This window comes from Myxine glutinosa, chromosome 5 (genome assembly GCF_964187855.1).
Source record: "Myxine glutinosa chromosome 5, kmMyxGlut1.1, whole genome shotgun sequence".
Lineage (NCBI taxonomy): Eukaryota > Metazoa > Chordata > Myxini > Myxiniformes > Myxinidae > Myxine > Myxine glutinosa.
This window is the reverse complement of record NC_136265.1, coordinates 95,508,651-95,529,555: the sequence shown is the minus strand read 5'-3', so window position 1 is coordinate 95,529,555 and position 20,905 is coordinate 95,508,651. Positions and strand designations below refer to the sequence as shown.

Genomic DNA, 20,905 nt, shown 5'->3' with positions numbered 1-20,905 from the left:
ATACTGCAGGTCTATATTAGCTTCCTCCGGACTGGAACAGGAACATGAAGCAACACTAACACTCAGTCCTCCGGACTGAAATTTCTTATCTGAGATTTCTTGTCATTTCTCACTTTCATTTTATCCTGTGTCACTTTCAAGTTTCCTCTCGCAACTTCACAAGCCTATGCCAATCTGTGCCTAACCATCGACACATACTATACCACTATAAAACCACCTTTAGAGGCCATTTCCCCCCGCAAGCGGGGGTTGGCCTTTTTCGGGAACCGTGGTTGTTGTTGTTTTTTGGTCCCTTTTTGAAGCAATGTTTTACGGCCGGATGCCCTTCCTGACGCCAACCCTTTTTGCCGCCTTTAACGACAAACAGGGAATTACCAGTGAACTGGTACTCAATTAGCCGACCTCGGAAGGATGACAGGCTGAGTCAACCCCCCTGGCGTTAATTCAGCGATTGACCGGGATTCGAACCCAGGATCCTAGGATCCTAAGCCGGCACCCTAGCCGCTAGCCCAACACCAGGGTTTGGTGCTACCACTAGCCGCTACCACTGTTGTAAATATTTCAAATTCACCACGTGAGGAAAATAAATTCTTCTTCTTCAGTTGGCAGAAGATACAATCATCCTCCAGATAATGTGCTCATGTGTTTTAAGGCAGGATGATTGAGACTTTTTGGAAATTGGGCATCAGTGTAGACATTGCATCATGTGACTTCTCAGGTAAATTTTCACCTGCTTTTTCAGGTGGAGCTTTTCAAACGATGAAAAAAAATTCTCCAAATTGTGTTCTAGGCCCAGTCCTATTCCCGATTCAAAAATTGTCTCCCTTGTGCATCCACCTTGTCCACCCTACGGATGCTCTGCGACTCTCATTCCTCCCCACATCCATTGTTTGTCCTCACCTGCGTCCATCTCTTCCTCAAGCCTCAACTACATATAAAAAGGTAAAATAAAAAGTGTTTCTTGAGCTCACATGGTTTAATGGAGGATTTTACACAAATTTCGCATGGACATTCTCTTTGTTGTTAATCTCCTTGTTCTCCATTGTGAATTTCCACATGTTTTTCAGGTGGCTTGGCCGACTGAAAATATTCTCTTCAAACTGAGCATTTGTACAGTCATTCTCTGTTGTGAATTATCACGTGTGTTTTATGGTTGGATGACAGATTAAAACATTTTCCACAACTTATAAATTTGTGTGAGCGTTCATCATTGTGAATCATGTGTTGTTTAAGGGTGGATGATCGATTAAAAGATTTTCCACAACTTGTGCATTTGTGTGGGCGTTCATCATTGTGAGTTCTCATGTGCCTTGTAAGGAGGGATGATTGATTAAAAGATTTTCCACAACTTATGCATTTGTATGGGCGTTCACCATTGTGAATTCTCACGTGTATTTTAAGGGTGGATGATTGATTAAAAGATTTTCCACAACTTATGCATTTGTATGGGCGTTCACCATTGTGAATCATAATGTGTGATTTAAGGTTGGATGATCGATGAAAAGATTTTCCACAACTTGTGCATTTGTATGGGCGTTCATCATTGTGAATCATCATGTGTTGTTTAAGGTGGGATGAATGTTTAAAAGATTTTCCACAACTGATGCATTTGTATGGGCGTTCATCATTGTGAATTCTCATGTGCCTTTTAAGGTGGGATGATTGATTAAAAGATTTTCCACAACTGATGCATTTGTATGGGCGTTCATCATTGTGAATCATCATGTGTTGTTTAAGGTTGGATGATTGATTAAAAGATTTTCCACAACTTGTGCATTTGTATGGGCGTTCACCATTGTGAATTGTCACGTGTGATTTAAGGTGGGATGAATGCTTAAAAGATTTTCCACAACTTGTGCATTTGTATGGGCGTTCACCATTATGAATTCTGATGTGTGATTTAAGGTTGGATGAATGATTAAAAGCTTTTCCACAACTTATGCATTTGTATGGGAGTTCATCTTTCTCTCCTTTGTGAGCCTGATGAAAATTATTACGTGCAAACAATTCATTATTCCTTTTGTTGCGTTTGTAAAAAGTCCTCTTGTTTGTTTCAGTTGGCGGGTCCTGCGGTCCTGTGTCTACGCTGTTCATAAAAGTAGGTGCAGTCTCCCTTGTAGATTCAATGGATACACCTGTAAATACAACATCACATGACCTGTAAAAAAATCAGATTTTGTTCAATACTCGCAATATAATTCTGACAAACGTATGCAAACATGTACATTTGTATTTGTTCCACTGGAAAAAGGAAAACATTATTGTTGATGTAAATACACAGTGTTGTGCAAAAGTTTGGGTTTATCCCAATATATTCATACTGTTGCGGTTTTAGTAAACCGGTGAGGCAATGGCAACCACCATACAGTTCCATAAGTGTGATTCTTTCCATCGTATGGAATAGCTCCTTCCCCTTTGTCGTGGGTTAGAGTGTCATAAAATGCGTTCGTGAAGGTTTAGAGGCTTTTTCACTCGTTTTTCCTTGGGGGTAATTGTTTCATGTGCGCAGCACTTCTTGTCCCATATATGTGATCCACGTTTTAATCTGGGAAGATTGTTTCATGCACGTGAGCAGCGAGTGTATCCCTCATTGCGCCGAAACTTATTTGAAATGACAAGCTAAATAAAACCAAACCGTCACCTCCTCAATTTCCCCCACATCTTTCCTTTATACCCGATGCGAAAGTAAATCCCAATCACCGTTATTAATACGGAATTTTTTTCGATGCACTTTCATTTCCAACACACATTAAAAGCCATTGCAAAAGTATGATACACACGGCAGAGAGACTATCATTCCTCGACTAACTGGCTCATTCAGTCCGGACTGCATCAAGCGGTAAAGCTCGGCCACCCTCATGCAATATCTAATTAAGATAAGATTGGTGCATATCCAGAAGATCATGTGGCATTCAGTTAAACGGCATTACACCATAGACATTGAAGCAAGTGGTTCACTGATTGGCACTCGCGCTTGATTATCAACCTGCTGTGGCACAAAGTTATTCATGTGCGGCAGCCTCAGGCCCTGAAAGTTTGAGGGGAACCGCTGTCGGACAACATGGACATCGGACATTTACATTTCGCTGTCGGACAACATGGACCAACTTCTATCAACTCATCCAAACTCTCTCTTCCTCATATGTGGCGAATTCAACTGTCATCATGCCAGCTGGCTGGGTGTGGGATCCTCTCTCACCAGCCATGGCACACCTCAGCAAAGGACTTCTGCGACTCTTTGGGACTGACACAATCTGTCAATTTCCCGACACGGATCTCAGTCAATGGAGTATCTTCTCTTCTCGACTTGGTTCTGACAAACTTCCCTGCAAATGTCTGCTGCTCTTCTTCTGCTCCAATCGGTTCTTCTGATCATGTGCTTGTTAAAGTGGACATCTCTCTGGCCATTCTCAGAGAGCCTCTTCAGCGCCGATGAGTCTGGCATTTCACTCAGGCTGAATGGCACGGCCTGCAAGCAGCCATCAATCATCTGGACTGGTCTCCCATCTCTACTGCCTCCGACATCAATTCTTCCTGGGAATTCTTCCAAAGCAAACTGCTCTCTCTCATGCACACTTTATCCCATCTCGTCTTCAGTTGTCATACCCTTCCTCCCATCCATGGTACACGGAATCTTGTGGTGGGGCAGTTGCCCAGAAACAACTTGCCTTCGCCTCCTGGAAAGCAAATCCAACGGAAGGAAATCTCATTTCCTTTCACAAAGCTCAGAACAAGTGTGTGTCTACCCTCAGGAGTGCCAGGAAGCGCTATCTCTCCACACTCAAGATTGAACTCCAAACCTGTTTCCTTCCTCCAAATCCTGGTGGCGTCTGGTCAAATCCGTTTCTGGTGTTTGTTCCCCCCTCCATCCCCTCCCTTACCTCAAATGGCTACACAGTTGACACCGCACGTGACAAAGCCGAATGCCTCAACTCTGTGCTTGCCTCAAAATCTTGTGTCCCAAACCCATCTCTCTCTGTTCCCACCTTTCCCAGTCGAACCCAACAGCTCCTGGACTCTGTTTCCTTCTCTCCTGACAAGGTGGAGAAGTTTTTGTCAAAACTCGACTCTGATTCTGCAACTGGACCAGACAGCATTACCCCAAGGGTCCTAAAATCCTGCTCTGCCGCTCTATCTCACCCTCTCTCTGTTCTTTTCACCCTCTCTTTTGCTCAAGGACATCTGCCAGCATTTTGGAAATCAAGGCTTTCATCCGCAGCTCAATGGAATACTGTTCTCCCCTCTGGGCTGGTGCTTCTGCCTCACACCTAGCTCGTCTTCAGGCTGTTGAAACCAAAGCGTTCAGCATCATTGGAATCTCCCGCGATGAAGCTAAATCTAAGGGCCTTTCACTCACTCACCGCAGGCAGGTTGGTGGTCTTTCTGTGTTCCCACCCGATTCCTCTCCGGCCTTGCTTCCCCAGCTCTCTCTGTGCTGTCCCGCTGATATTCCTACAGGTCGCACAAGTTCTGTCAGCAACCAACCCTCTTATGGTTAACCTGCCAAAAATCTAGGCTCTCTGCTCACCTTCACTCTTTCATTCCCCTTTTCTCCCGCCTCTGGAACAAACTCCCCCAACTCCCTTCAATCCCACTCCTCCCTCCAGGTCTTTAAAACAGCTGTTCACCACCATCTCTTATCTTCCCCCATCCAAAACCTTGATCTTTTCTACCCCTGCTAATTCACCCCAGATACACTTTTTTTTTGAAATTGCAACTTCTTTCCTGGAAGTCCTTGCAGTGTTCATATTGTTAAGGAACCCCGGATAAGATGTTGTGTTTGCCGAGCAGATGGCCCCGCGGCCGTACAGTTACCCCGACTAACCCGATTCCCGAACGTTGGCCGGATCAGATATTCAATAGGGAAAAGACTAAGGTGACACGGATGTGAAGAAGAAGCAGACAAAAAGGTTGGAAATACGAATATAATTTATTTGCTATTTACAGGCTCAAAAAAACCAAGGAGAAGGAAAGATAAGAAAATAAAATAGACAGAGGGACGGACCAGAAGGACACAGTGAAAATCGCTAGCTTATCTATGCAGTCTTAATTAACCCAGGGACAGAACAAAAGGACAGACTCACGCGGGGAATGATGATAGGACTGGCGGGAGATGGATGGCTGGATGGAGAGGAAGGTCCAAGGGTACTGCAGCACGATCGGTGGTGCCGTTTCCTTAAAACTTCCGTCAAGGCCCCAAGCTGCTGTTGCTGCTGTGGCCGCCGCTGCTGCTGCTGTGTCTGCTGCTGCTGCGGTGGACATCGCGCGCTTTGCCAGGACTCGTCTGACTCAACCACACAACTGAACAACGTGCTTGCTTCTTGCCCAACTCTCTTGCTTGGTCCAACTTTGGCGAGCAAGGTGACGGATAGCAGGCGTTGTGCTTCCCTGGATGATCTCTTTTATGTTCTCTCTGGATGATCTCTGGATGATCTCTCTGGATGATCTTTCTGGATGATCTCTCTGGATGATCTCTTTAATGTTCTCTCTGGATGATCTCTTTAATGTTCTCTCTGGATGATCTCCTTTGGACAAGAATCGCTGCTGGATGATCTCCCGCAGTACCTTGCACGCGCACTTTTTATAGCGCCTCCGGCGATCAAGCCGTCGGCCTTTAGGACACGCCCCTCGGTGTGCTCACCTCGGCCCTGGTTGGTCGCGCGACCCTCTGGCTCCGCCCTTGATGACGACGGGCGGGCACGCCCGTCTTCCCCGACCCGAGCACATGTTCAATGGTGGTTTTGGAGGGGATGTAATTGGCAATCGAGGCTTGGCAATGATGAAAGGGGAAAGTGAAAGGAATCTACTCTATTTCACTTGGTGCAATGGAGTGTCATCTTAATGGGAGACAAGGCCTTACCCTAATACACATAATAAAGATATAACTATCAACCAGGGGGAAATCTACGATTGGCTGACGTGTATGCTTTATGGACTAATTATGGGACGCCCGTTGACCTTTACACAACACTGGAGGCAGGAGGGTCCAGAATCAAGCAATATTAATAAAACACACAATAAAAAAAATACAATCCTCATATCCATAACACTGCACCCTCCTCCTCTTTAGCACATCCCGGGCCTATAACTTTAACTTAGTGTGACACGTAGGTGTAGTTCCCTCTACTTTTAACCTGACCCTGAGTGCGACAGTTCTAAAACATAAATAAATATGTCCCGCTGCTCCATTGCACCCTACCTAACAGACTCACGCCCACAGCTAACCGAATTGCGGAATGGTCTTTAAACTATACACTGACGGTGGGAGCATTATTTACAATGACTTTACTTTATTTACAAAACTAACCCAGGACCTGTGATTGTTCTTTTTGGGGGGGAGAGACAGTCTGCTCTGCATCGACGCACCATGAAAGCACCCAAAAATGCACCAACGCACCCTCAGGCACCAATCAGTGCACAGTCATCACTGTTCATGAATAAAATAAATCGACAACCCCTAACCCTGCAGGTGGTCTCTTGCTCTTCGGCTCCCTCTGCTGGCTATTTGCTTTCTTCCAGATGTCATTTCCTTTCATTTTCTTACTGGCGGCCTATTTGGATTAATAATATGCACCCAATGTGTCCATTTCTTTTATTTATGGCCCACAGGGGGCCGACTAGTGTGGTTCACCTGTGGGGCATCGGTGCCCTGTGATCAAGGTCCGCCAGCAAGATTTCAGGCCTTCATGGCCGGTTCCAGCAGAGGGGCCATGCCCCAACCCATGGGGTCCATAAGTGGTGCTCGGCCACAGACATGTGGTCCATAATGTGGTGCATCGATGCAGACAGCTGGTTCTGGGAGTTCCGGGCGTACAATGGCAGACTCACGCACGCTCCCCTCGGCGCCCAGTGGCGCACAGGTCCTCATGTGGGGGGGGAAAGGAGGGGAAAGACAGATGAGCGAGGGGTAAGGTCTCAAGGGTACACATTAATAAGGCAATGCAAGGTGAAGTGCGTACGGAGAGCGAAGTGAGAAAGATCGTCCCTACCGTACGTCACCCCCCCCCCCCCCTGTCACCTACTCTACCCTTGCCCTTACCCCATATGTACAAAATCTACACATTACAAATTCGTCGCTACTGTCACGTCTTCCCCATATTTCCCCTATACCAAATTCGTCTCCACAATCCCTCTAACCAAAATTTGCCATCACCAATTCATCATCAATCCTCATAAGGAGGGAGAGATGGAACATCAAGCACAATGTCACACCCACGTCATGATGCATCTCACAATCCAAACATTTGCATCAAAAATAATAAAAACAACCTGGCATGGTGTGGAGGTACGTCATCTCAGGTGAGTGGATGCAGATGGTGCGAGGAGACATCAATCCTAACTATCCTCTAAATGACTTTAACACACTTTACACTACCCAGGGTCTTTCCCTGCCAAACCATTGGCAATCTTACTCTATGTGGTTTTAAAAACCAAATTCCCATTGACCAAACTGTGGTGCTTCTCAATTTGGGGTCTCACTCCCCCGATTCATCTCCCGGTGCCCTTGCACAATTTCTGGGCTGAGACGTGCAGCTCTCCCAGCAGGTCTACCCACCTGCACACCTCCACCACTGTAGTTGCCACCCGAGCTTACCTGCTCCTTACCTAACCTATCTAACTGGGGAAGGCCCCTCCCGGCTCTGTCACCCCTCGGTGCCCTCTGGCACTGGGCTACCCGGGTCCGTCCTCCGGATCCTCGGGCCCCATCCACAACAACTCTACCGGCTCCCAGAGCCCACCTGCGGCCTCACCTGGCCGACATCCTCACAGTGGTGGAGTGCCCAAACCAACTACACACACTAACAGGCCACACGCCCTGCCATTTCCACAACACTAATGCACCCATCCAAATACTATTCTCTCACCCGCACCACAGATGCCAATATCCAACCACAATTTACCTATACCCTCTACCTAACACTTACACTCCCCTCCCCGGGTATTCGTGATGGGGGTCCATTCTTCCCCCATTCACACCTTCGCACCATCCACTCCACTCCACAATTTCAACCATACTCACTCCACGACCATCCATTCCAATACTCCATATATTCCATACCATTTATTCCATACAACCATTCTCCATTCACCTGTAGTTGCACACCTGTGCAATCTTACCTGGTGCCACCTGCACCCTCCTTCCTCCCAGGACCATTTGGTCAGCACAACTCACATCACTATCACTCACTCAAACACTGCTCCATACACCTGTTCAGTTGCACACCTGTGCAATCTCACTACAACTCACACACTTTTCACAATACACTTCTGAATACACCTCCAACACTCACACGGCATCATCTAATCTACCTGTTGTCCTGCTAACTTAGTGATCCCCGTCTTCCCTTTAAACTAAGCACATAACACGTCATTATCATCCAAACTACCCTCTCTATGTCCCCAGCTACCTGTCCAATGTAGCTACCTAACCTTACCGTTACCTATTGTCAATCTCTAGGTCCCTACACATTATATCCTAACCCTCCCGGGCTCGTTTTCACTGCCATAAACCCCATAAGTCTAGTGCTCCTTTGCCCCCGCGTGAGAGATGGCAGAGTTGCCATCCCACCACATTGGGGCATTTCCCACTACCAATTTTGCTCGTCCAAATGCAACAAATCAAAAATTTGCCAATCATCTGCCAATCGTCTGCCAATCCTCAAATTTTGTTTTTCTAATTTCGGGGCCAAAACACTATACTCATCATCATCATCACAGTCCGCTTTATCTGAGCCTCGGTGCGTCGTCACATCATTAAAACCCGGCTTCGCAAAGCCGAGCAATGAATTCGGGTGGTTTGGTCGCCTTGGTTGGATCCGTCCGGCATTCACGACTCTGGGGAGGAGGCATGCTCGGGCCGAGGTTCCACGCATCATCGCGGCTCGGTACCTTGCGGTCCCGGGCCCAATGGCTGAGGCTCGCCCGGGCGGAACCCCATCCCCACGAGGGGGCACCATTCCGCTTCCTCCCACTCGCCCTTGAACCGGACCGGTCGCCTCGCCCGACAAGGCCCGGACTTGACCGTGCAGGGCGGGGCCAAGCCCGAATCGGCAACGACGCTTCGAAGAGAAGCGACGCAGCATCGATCCGCGCCGGGCCTTGCATCTGTCAGGGAATTTACTGGGGGACTCACAGGACTCCAAAGACCGGACACAGGTTACAAAAGGTCTCGTTTATTAAACTGTATTCACTTCATCCAATTACCAAATTGATACCGCATAATATAATGGATCAGGTTTAACTCTTTTCGCTGGTCCTTCTCTCCATCCGACACTCCCGTTCGGTCAGCGCTTCACGTAGCAAGTACTCGTTCATTCCATCGTTCCGTCGGGCAGGGCTTCTGAGGACCAGTGTACTTTACTCAACGTTTGCTCTCGTTATATCGCCAAACTGGACTTAATCTCCTCTCCGCTAATGTCCCGGGGTCATGCATCGCACCGAGTCCTGGCATCAGCTCGCTCCCCTCCTGCTGTGTAAATGGAAATCACAGCAGGGGGGGGTGCTCTAGCCTGGGGCCTTGACCAGGTGTTTCAAGAGATTACATTGTTCATACACATAAAATGTATCTGCTTTGTTACCAGGTTAATTAATAAGTTACCAGGGCCAATCAATATGTTACACTGAGTTACACTTCCACAATTCCCTCATCTTTTTGTTTTTGTTTATATTAACCATTAATCTAAACATCAATATAAGTAAACAATCAATCACTACTAGTAAACATCATTACAAGTATAAGTAAATAATCAATCACTACTAGTAAACATCATTACAAGTATAAGTAAATAATCAATCACTTTGGTAATCAAATTCCCTTAGGCATACACCGTCATCCTGCAAGAATCACAAAACATTTCGTTGGTCATTGACTTCTTCCATATCGTTCAATCTATTGCATTTGCATCACAAATATATTTTCAAAACAACACTTCACCATCACCAAGATACAACAATTTCACTTCATTTTCAAGTTTTGTAAAGCATCTGCACCATCTGGCACAAAAACGTTTGCCTCCACACAAATGTTGACTTTGTTTGAAAGGAAGGGCTGATCACTTGTGTTTGAATCCAGGTATGAAACATTTTCTCCTAATGTCTTCATAGCTCCTGCACTACTTCGTGTAGGATTTCGCTGTTGTGGTAACACTGCGGAGTCATAGACTGACCCTTCTCTCCATGTAGCATTCTTGCCACTTTTTGCTGTGAACCATAATGATTCCTTGAACAAGGCCTTCGCCCAGTTGTAGTCGACTTGCCTCTTCCCTCATTATGAGTGGGCAGCAAGTATTGGTGTGACGTTGATTGGCCAGCAAGATGTGGAACAGGGATGCCGGATGCATCCACAATGATGTTGGGACCATGGTGTTCAGGTCATTCATGGTCCTTACCAGGAGCAACCAGCAGAATCGTGCACAGCTGTTGTGACAAGGGCACAGCCGTTTTTTTGCAGCTCCATGCTGGTTCCCCGGACGTTGGTGAAGTAATAACATATGTCCCCGCATTTCACAGAGGTTGCAGGTAAAATGTCGTTGTCCTGCAACTTCTGATGTGGTGAATGTTCGAAGTCTTCGAACAAGAGTAAGTGATCGCCTTTCTTTCATATGTTGCAGTGTGATCCAGGCAAATGGTCACATAAATTTCCTTGGTGAAGGTAAGCATTCATCTCCAAGTTACACGGGAGAATGTCTTCATCATTCTTTGAGAAAGAGGGTGTATGCCACGATTAACTTCATTTTTTAGCCACAAATTTTCTTTCTCGAACTTCTTCCCAATTCCGTTAGCACTCCCTTCAAAATGTGATCTCGTCTTATCCTTATGCTCAGTCACATCTGAATCTGCTTTCCACACACACTGAATCAGATAGGGTACATCTTACCATGAAATCAGCATAATCATGTATATCTTCCGACAGTTTCACATTCAACAATTTGTTGTTTTTCCTTAACACAAAAAGTTATATTCATTTATATGCGTCACACAAATAATATTCAATCAGGTATGTATTTTATTACTAAACTAAGAATAGCATTGTATATGATTACAATCACAAACGGGAATACCTAATTCCCAACAACAATTTTCCCAAACCAACAAATTAAGCATAATGTATTACCATAATTCCTCTCCACTTTTTTTTTTTTTTTTTTTTTTTTTTCTTTCCTAACAGTGTGTCACTCGTGGTGATATGAGTTCATTGATATTGTAATTGACACAACTCATAACATTGTCGTTATGCCATTATCTTAATTCTACTGTTTATGTCGCCATAAAAGTCTTCCTTTTCTGGTTCCACATTTCTTTCCTCATTTGTCACTTCATGTGTTATCATCGTGTTGTTGGTTACCTTATTCAAACACACCGTCACTAAGGCTTTCAAGCAAGCCACCACTAAAATAATTGCCAATATAACTACTAAACCAACAAACAAGTCTGCTACTCCTTGTATATATTCATACCTATGACATAGTTATATGTCGATGACATTTAACATTATATACCAAACTAACAAGCTTCCTAAAAGGTAAATAAAGAAAATCCCTTAATATGTAACATAATCAGATTATTTGTCTTACCCTGATCCCCCTATCTCCCGGGGTTGAACTCAATCCCCTGATCATGAGTGTAGTTGTGATACATTTTTCACTCATGTTGTATTAATATTAGCAGGTAATTGTATGTCATGTAGGCAAATAAATGTCACTATCCCAAGTAGGAATATCACATGTTGAAAATGTAATGTTTATCAATGCAAGGGGTGTTAAAATGTAATTCAAATGACTGTAAATCACTACTATCATTTATCTACCACTGAATGTTCTGCTGGGCTGCTAGGTGCAGCCTCATTTTCTGTGGGATCGTCCACCTTAGCCCCATGTGCTTGTTTGCAATGAGGGGCATGAATCCAACTTTCTATTTTGGGTCCATCTTTTTTTTTCTATTCTTATCAATCTCCTATGGTTTGTCATTTCGTTCCAAGATACCGCAACCAAAGGTTTTAACCAAAGCTCTACCAAACTATTTCCAATTTGAACAAAAATGCCAGTGAAACAATGATTCGAAGAATTAACTTCAAGGGGTCAATAAATTTATTCTATAGCCAGATCTAATTTTCCCATCCAATAGTTTGCCTTGCCACATGTCATATTATAACACCTTAATAAACCTTCGAAAAAATGTTTCCCATCTCAACAAATTTCCTTTTTTACAAATAGCCATGTGTAACTTACGTATTTAACTACAATTTCCTCTCAATTTGTTTGGCCTAACTGGCCGCAACAGTGGCTGCCAGCATGCAGTACCGTTTTTTATCTACCAAGGAAGTGTTCCACACAAGACCTCTACCAAAATGTTGTTTGTAAAAAACAAATCTGGGATTTCTGATTACATGGATGCACACTCTCAGGACATTTTCAGGCTGCTGTTAACAATCCACTACGATGACTTAATTCCTTTACCCACAATCAAATAATTAGTACAAATTGAGGATATTATCCCTATCACATTCTTTTATAGATTCATTATGTTGGATCTAATTTTTTCCCAATAATTTTCCACTGCTGTAAGGCGGAACAATAGCTCTCATAAGTCTTAGTAATATCGTACTTAATTTGCCCAGCAGAGAATAATTTATTTACTATCCTTTCTCATCTGTTAACCAGTGACTTTGTTTAAACTCCAGAACTGAAAACCCACAATAGTTCAAACCAGCAAAATTTTCTTTACTATTTTCCCATATCATCTATGCCTAAAACACATCCATACATACAGCACAATTTATATGCTGATAAAATTCAAAAATTCAAAAATTCAAAAAAATGGAATCCCAAAATTACTCACAATTTTACTATTAATTAATGGCTGCTCATAACCCAGCACATCAAATTTTTTATATTCCATTTCCCTTGACAAAAGAGATAATGTTCATAATCAAATTATATTTCTATTTTATTTTACGGATTCTCTGGATATTCAATCCCATCCACATATCCCAATCCCATCCACATAAAACTATCCATTTCCAGACAGGCACACTGTCGGTGTCAACAATCTTGTAAGATTGATACACAAACACACACACACACATGCATTATGCATATTTGTTTGCGTTGGAACCATTATTTACAGATCAGATGGGTGTCAATTTTATTTCAATTTCATAAAATTTGTCAGTCAAATCCAAAATGCTTATAGACAAATAAACCAAAAGTCCATTCTTAGAAAACCCTTATGATGTCACATTGAAATTACCCTTTCAGCCTTCACAATAATCTATCCAAATTTTGACTACACACCCATTTGCATGTCAGTCGACCATTGACCTATCAATCGTGCGGAACAATAGTCCGAAATTCCCACCTGATCATCATGTGACTCTTGTCACTTGGTTTGCCAAAAAAATTGCAACGCAATTGTTCCAAACTTTGTAAATTTAAAATTGCTGTGCCCAAAATAGAAGATCCAATTTTGGCATTTGATCAATTAATTATTAATTTGTTTAACAAGCAAAAAGAAAAAATGAATCATTCTTGCTCTGAAAACTTTTCAGACACAAGAATCATCGACAGTTATTCATGTTTGTCCAGTAATCGAATCTGTTGAGGCCAATCATCATTTGGGATTTGCAGCAATGAAGGCCTAATCATTGTCTGAGGTACCGGTAAGCACTGGTACCCTTGATCTTGGTTTGCCCCATGACCTTGTCTTCCTGTTGACATACGGACATCTTCTTCTCCAATGTCCCATCTTTCCACACTCGAAACACCGGTTTCTGTCGTTGTCTGATCTGTGCACCTGTGCACTTGTATTGCTGGGCTGCATCTCTACATCCCTGAGTTGCCACTGCAATCTCTCGTTATCTCCTGAAACACGAAAAAATTCTCTGTACCGTCCTTTTTGGGGAGACAACTGGAAATCAGATGGGACAACTGTGACTTTCATTCCTAATTTCGAGGGCAGTTGTGCATTTGTCTCCTCCACTGTATCCTGTATCCTTTTTATTTTAAGTTCTAGTTCCGTTATCCGTTCTTGCTGTTCCCGTTGTCTGGATTCACCATCCCAAAGATGGAATGCAAGCCAGTCTACCGTTAGATTCTGTCTCTTCCTGGCTTTCAATCTTTGTTCCAATCTTTCCAATCGACTTCGCTCAAATGTACCATCTCTTGGAAACTCCTCATCATGTCCCTTTGTCCACAAATACCAATTCTCGACCTGCCTTATAGCTTCGGCACCATAACGGTCGTACATATGATGTGTACAAGTACCTTTTTGTGGAATCTCTGGTTGTCCTTGTGTGTTCTTGCAGGCTCCATTTCCCATTCTGCCTTTTATCAAAGTAGCGTTGGATGTGTTGTAGCTTGTTCCAGGTTCCTCTAAAGCTTCACTCGTACCTCCAGGAAGGATCTCTCCACCTGTTCGCACGGTGATTTCCAGAGAATCTCCCTCAGCTGTGGCTTTTGCACAATCCAATCTCACAGATCAGTATTTGCAGATGAGCCGGAGGGTCAGTATGAAGTGGGTGAATCCTCAGGTGTCCGCTCTGTTTGACGGGGAAATCACACAATGGTAACCGCACATATATATCTGTATATAAACTCACCACCTTGCTCAATTTTCCCAGGTTGTCTCCACATTGATAATATCTCGCAAAGATATCAAAGCTTCTTTCTTGAGACCGCATTTTCATCAATCAAACAATCAATATATTCAATTCAATTTATTCAGTTCAATTTATGCAATTAAATTCAATCAATTAGATTCAATCAATTAACAATTCAATCAATTATTCAATTTCAATTAATTCATCAATATTCATCAATAAATCAAATTAATCATTTTGAATGACTCCTTGCATAAGCCCTTTCCCCAATGATGTCAGGACAGGTCCATCCATTGACTGAGATCGAATTTCATCGGTCGTCACCTCGGATTCGTACCTCATGTCAATTGATGAATCGCCGTCCTGTCCTAGGGTCATATCTGACATATTTTCCCATTTTGCCTGGTCTCCACAAATTTTCTTTGCAACCACTAAAGGCAACTCATCCTTCATTCGTGAGACAGCCAAAATGGATGGCAGATATTAAAGTTCTTTGGGAAAAATATCTCATCATTTTCCTTTTAATAGTACCCAAAATCTCTTGGCAATATAAATTTCGTAAAACTCCTGAAATGGGACTGTCAAATTCCTTCAATCATGCTAAATTTTGAAACTCCATCGCTTGTAATACCCAATTTATCCCATAGGGCTTGAAAGTTCTTTCCCAAGTTCATGCAATCATTCTGCATTTGAACCCTATGATATCATTCATAATAATCATCATGATTTTATAGTCATGGTCCTATCATAATCATCTATTTAAACGAACATTTCCTTTATCACCACAGCTATGTGGTATAATCAACAATAGAATAAAACTGTACATAGCAACAGGCTACCTCATGGCCACTTAGTATACCTATTGACAATAAGTCATAACAATATCGAATAATCATTGAACAATTCAAAAATCGCTCCCACTGCTCTAGCCGCAGCATCCGTGATATTTGTTTGCTCATTCCCTATTCCTGATTCGTCATCAAGGATCTCCATCATCAGACAGCGTACTTAATTCCGCATTTTAATGAGAATTCAACAGGAATTTACGACTCAAAGGAAAAAGAACGAGCAGACCTTTTGCAGGATGATCGTTACAAAATCGTTACATATATTAAAGTATTTCTAATGTCGACAAATCATATCTTAATTCTTGCAAGATTTGGTTCTTTGAATAAATCACAGCACCGGGAGAACCAGCTCCAAAAATGGATCTTTGTGTTTATTCAGCACCCTAGTAATTGGTTCTTTGTGTACTAATTACACAGCACCCAGGCCCCGCTCATATGGATCTTTGTGCAGCGCTACACAGCACCTGAGCAAAAGGGGTTTCATCTACATTTTCCCTATCTGGTGTACCATCCGTGATATTTGTCTGCTCATTCACTATTCCTGATTCGTCATCAAGGATCTCCATCATCACACAGCGTACTTAATTCCGCTTTTTAATGAGAGTTCAACAGGAATTTACGACTCAAAGGAAAAGAACAAGCAGACCTTTTGCAGGACGATAACTGGAATTAGTCGTGAAAATATATCCAAAATACTCAAAATAGACACCCACAAAAATCGTTTCCATTTAAAAAACATCGCCTTTACTGCTCCAGTCGCAGCATTTGTCACTTTGTTTGCTCATCCGCATGACCAAAACGAAATAAAGGGAGCTCAACCATTACACTGCGCTTTTAATGGCGCATGCCATAGAAACTCAACGCAATTTCGACTCGGCCAGCAAACGAGCAAATTGTGCAGGATGTTAACTGGAATTAGTCGTGAAAAATATATCCAAGTTCACAAAAATACACACCCACACAAATAAACAACATTTATTCCGTTTAACAGAACAAACATTTCCTCTATCATGACATGCATGTCTTCAAAATTATATGCCCAAGAGAAAAAGTAAAATTAATTAAAACTGCGGGCAGTGATGATCCGGGGACCATACCGCTCCATCCTGATTGGACGAGTGCGTGCTAGAGTCGTTAACAACGACAGTCCAGATCCGATTGTTCAAAATTTCAACTCAATCGATCGAAAAATGAACGCAGGGATGCATTTTAAAGGTGCAGTGGCACTAACTGAGTTGCCACGAATATGGCCACGAAATTGCCAATATGGCCATCACAAAATATTTTCCTTAATCAATTGGCTCACAGCATAACCAATCTGCAAGTATTTCATCCGAAGATGTATCTCTGAGGACTTTTAATTAAATAAGTCATTTATAAATCAACGAGTTAATTTATTAAATGACTAATCAATAAATCAATATTTTCCTTGACAGCCACCTCACCCGGTCAGTGTCATGTCCAAACATCAGCCTCCTCACTCAACAGGTGCCTGAGTTAATGTAATGCAATTACTGTAATAAGATTACTGCAATTACTGTAATGATTACTGTAATTACTGTAATTACCGGAACTGTAATTACTGTAATTACCTCAGGTAATTAGCATCAGCAAAACACAACATTTGAATGTTCCCAAAACGTTGGAGCAAAACGTTGCAACAACGAAAGTGAAACGTTGTGGCGACGTTGTGGAAACGTTTTACAACAACATTATTTCAATGTTGCAGGAAAGTAATGTGAAAAACGTTCCCAAAAATGTTCTCTCTTTTTCTGTCTCTCTTTCTGTCTGTCTGTGTCTCTCTCTCACTTTCTGTCTCTCTCTATGTGTCTGACTCTCATCTTTATCTCTGTTTGTCTCTATGTCTCTCTTTCTTTCTTTTTCTGTCTATCTCTCTCTGTCTGTCTCTCTTTCTCACTTTGTCTCACTCTGTCTATCTCTTTTTGTCTGTCTCTCTCTATGTGTCTGACTATCATCTTTATCTCTGTTTGTCTCTATGTCTCTCTTTCTTTCTTTTTCTGTCTATCTCTCTCTGTCTGTCTCTCTTTCTCACTTTGTCTCACTCTGTCTATCTCTTTTTGTCTGTCTCTCTCTATGTGTCTGACTATCATCTTTATCTCTGTTTGTCTCTATGTCTCTCTTTCTTTCTTTTTCTGTCTATCTCTCTCTGTCTGTCTCTCTTTCTCACTTTGTCTCACTCTGTCTATCTCTTTTTGTCTGTCTCTCTCTATGTGTCTGACTATCATCTTTATCTCTGTTTGTCTCTATGTCTCTCTTTCTTTCTTTTTCTGTCTATCTCTCTCTGTCTGTCTCTCTTTCTCACTTTGTCTCACTCTGTCTATCTCTTTTTGTCTGTCTCTCTCTATGTGTCTGACTATCATCTTTATCTCTGTTTGTCTCTATGTCTCTCTTTCTTTCTTTTTCTGTCTATCTCTCTCTGTCTGTCTCTCTTTCTCCCTTTGTCTCACTCTGTCTATCTCTTTTTGTCTGTCTCTCTCTATGTGTCTGACTATCATCTTTATCTCTGTTTGTCTCTATGTCTCTCTTTCTTTCTTTTTCTGTCTATCTCTCTCTGTCTGTCTCTCTTTCTCACTTTGTCTCACTCTGTCTATCTCTTTTTGTCTGTCTCTCTCTATGTGTCTGACTATCATCTTTATCTCTGTTTGTCTCTATGTCTCTCTTTCTTTCTTTTTCTGTCTATCTCTCTCTGTCTGTCTCTCTTTCTCACTTTGTCTCACTCTGTCTATCTCTTTTTGTCTGTCTCTCTCTATGTGTCTGACTCTGACTATCATCTTTATCTCTGTTTGTCTCTATGTCTCTCTTTCTTTCTTTTTCTGTCTATCTCTCTCTGTCTGTCTCTCTTTCTCACTTTGTCTCACTCTGTCTATCTCTTTTTGTCTGTCTCTCTCTATGTGTCTGACTATCATCTTTATCTCTGTTTGTCTCTATGTCTCTCTTTCTTTCTTTTTCTGTCTATCTCTCTCTGTCTGTCTCTCTTTCTCACTTTGTCTCACTCTGTCTATCTCTTTTTGTCTGTCTCTCTCTATGTGTCTGACTATCATCTTTATCTCTGTTTGTCTCTATGTCTCTCTTTCTTTCTTTTTCTGTCTATCTCTCTCTGTCTGTCTCTCTTTCTCCCTTTGTCTCACTCTGTCTATCTCTTTTTGTCTGTCTCTCTCTATGTGTCTGACTATCATCTTTATCTCTGTTTGTCTCTATGTCTCTCTTTCTTTCTTTTTCTGTCTATCTCTCTCTGTCTGTCTCTCTTTCTCACTTTGTCTCACTCTGTCTATCTCTTTTTGTCTGTCTCTCTCTATGTGTCTGACTATCATCTTTATCTCTGTTTGTCTCTATGTCTCTCTTTCTTTCTTTTTCTGTCTATCTCTCTCTGTCTGTCTCTCTTTCTCACTTTGTCTCACTCTGTCTATCTCTTTTTGTCTGTCTCTCTCTATGTGTCTGACTATCATCTTTATCTCTGTTTGTCTCTATGTCTCTCTTTCTTTCTTTTTCTGTCTATCTCTCTCTGTCTGTCTCTCTTTCTCACTTTGTCTCACTCTGTCTATCTCTTTTTGTCTGTCTCTCTCTATGTGTCTGACTCTGACTATCATCTTTATCTCTGTTTGTCTCTATGTCTCTCTTTCTTTCTTTTTCTGTCTATCTCTCTCTGTCTGTCTCTCTTTCTCACTTTGTCTCACTCTGTCTATCTCTTTTTGTCTGTCTCTCTCTATGTGTCTGACTATCATCTTTATCTCTGTTTGTCTCTATGTCTCTCTTTCTTTCTTTTTCTGTCTATCTCTCTCTGTCTGTCTCTCTTTCTCACTTTGTCTCACTCTGTCTATCTCTTTTTGTCTGTCTCTCTCTATGTGTCTGACTATCATCTTTATCTCTGTTTGTCTCTATGTCTCTCTTTCTTTCTTTTTCTGTCTATCTCTCTCTGTCTGTCTCTCTTTCTCACTTTGTCTCACTCTGTCTATCTCTTTTTGTCTGTCTCTCTCTATGTGTCTGACTATCATCTTTATCTCTGTTTGTCTCTATGTCTCTCTTTCTTTCTTTTTCTGTCTATCTCTCTCTGTCTGTCTCTCTTTCTCACTTTGTCTCACTCTGTCTATCTCTTTTTGTCTGTCTCTCTCTATGTGTCTGACTCTGACTATCATCTTTATCTCTGTTTGTCTCTATGTCTCTCTTTCTTTCTTTTTCTGTCTATCTCTCTCTGTCTGTCTCTCTTTCTCACTTTGTCTCACTCTGTCTATCTCTTTTTGTCTGTCTCTCTCTATGTGTCTGACTATCATCTTTATCTCTGTTTGTCTCTATGTCTCTCTTTCTTTCTTTTTCTGTCTATCTCTCTCTGTCTGTCTCTCTTTCTCACTTTTTGTCTCACTCTGTCTATCTCTTTTTGTCTGTCTCTCTCTATGTGTCTGACTCTGACTATCATCTTTATCTCTGTTTGTCTCTATGTCTCTCTTTCTTTCTTTTTCTGTCTATCTCTCTCTGTCTGTCTCTCTTTCTCACTTTGTCTCTTTGGTCCATTCGCAAAGCCAAAACGAACGACCACAGAACCCTCGCCATTAATATCTATTGTAAGCGTGCCAAATCAATAAGTATCAATTTTTTTTCTATGAGCCTCGACCAGAGAGTGGTTGCTACCCACAAACACTCGTCGCGAGCTGTTCCATTGTCTGTTGATTCCCATTCTGCTGTTTTTGTCTCATAATCAAGATAAATTTGGAACAGCCCTTAAATTAACACCAAGCAGATCAATTTTTATATTTAAATATAAAATCATTTTCTCATTAATTCATAATCATAAAATCATTTAATCCGTGTCACCCATGCTATTTATCTAGCAAATTTCGTCAAAAAAATACAACAGCACTGGTTCCGTGTCACCCATGCTATTTATCTAGCAAATTTCGTCAAAAAAAAATACAACAGCACTGGTTCCGTGTCACCCATGCTATTTATCTAGCAAATTTCGTCAAAAAAAATACAACAGCACTGCTCCCAAAATTCTCTATTTAAAACGGGTGTACACGATTGTACACGTGTACGGACGGACCTTACCGAACCGGCAAACAAGTCGCTTCATGCACATCAGTGGTGCGTTTCTTCGTGGCGCGTGTCAGAAGAATTACACAGCGCAGGAAAAATACGTATTTACAGAAATCGTTAAAAAAAAACTCGGATAATCGCTAAAATCGTTGTGGCCGGTGTACCATATTGGAAATATATATATATATAAATATAATTCCGTTTCCCGGTTCCCTGTCGCTCGCCGAGCGCCGATCAAGTCAAGTGCTTCGAACAAGTGCAAAAAAAAGTAGTAATTCCTCCGTGTGCGAGTGGGTAAACGAGTGTACCGGCCTTACACGTCCTTGAAACAAGCGGTCGCAAGGTGCACACTTGCTCCGCCCGCTTCCAGGTCACAGTAAGGCCCTTTAATAACCAGCGCAAAGAAGCCCCA

The 20,905-nt window shown here is 42.2% G+C and overlaps 1 protein-coding gene across 4 annotated transcripts in view; it reads right to left on the bottom strand.

Moving 5' to 3' along the window:
* Window positions 1-957: 957 nt before the first annotated feature.
* LOC137412303 (uncharacterized) overlaps window positions 958-20,905 on the bottom strand; it is a 152,847-nt gene continuing 132,899 nt past the window's right edge. For 3 of the 4 annotated variants that reach the window (XM_078777146.1, XM_078777147.1, XM_078777145.1), the window contains 2 exons: window positions 4,362-4,452; window positions 958-2,135 (listed from right to left, as the gene is read on the bottom strand). In XM_078777146.1, the coding sequence (XP_078633272.1) occupies window positions 1,117-2,135; window positions 4,362-4,452 (1,110 nt within the window). In that variant the 3' untranslated portion in view covers window positions 958-1,116. The remainder of the gene's footprint in view (window positions 2,136-4,361; window positions 4,453-20,905) is intronic. The other variant, XM_078777144.1, reaches the window with a different exon arrangement.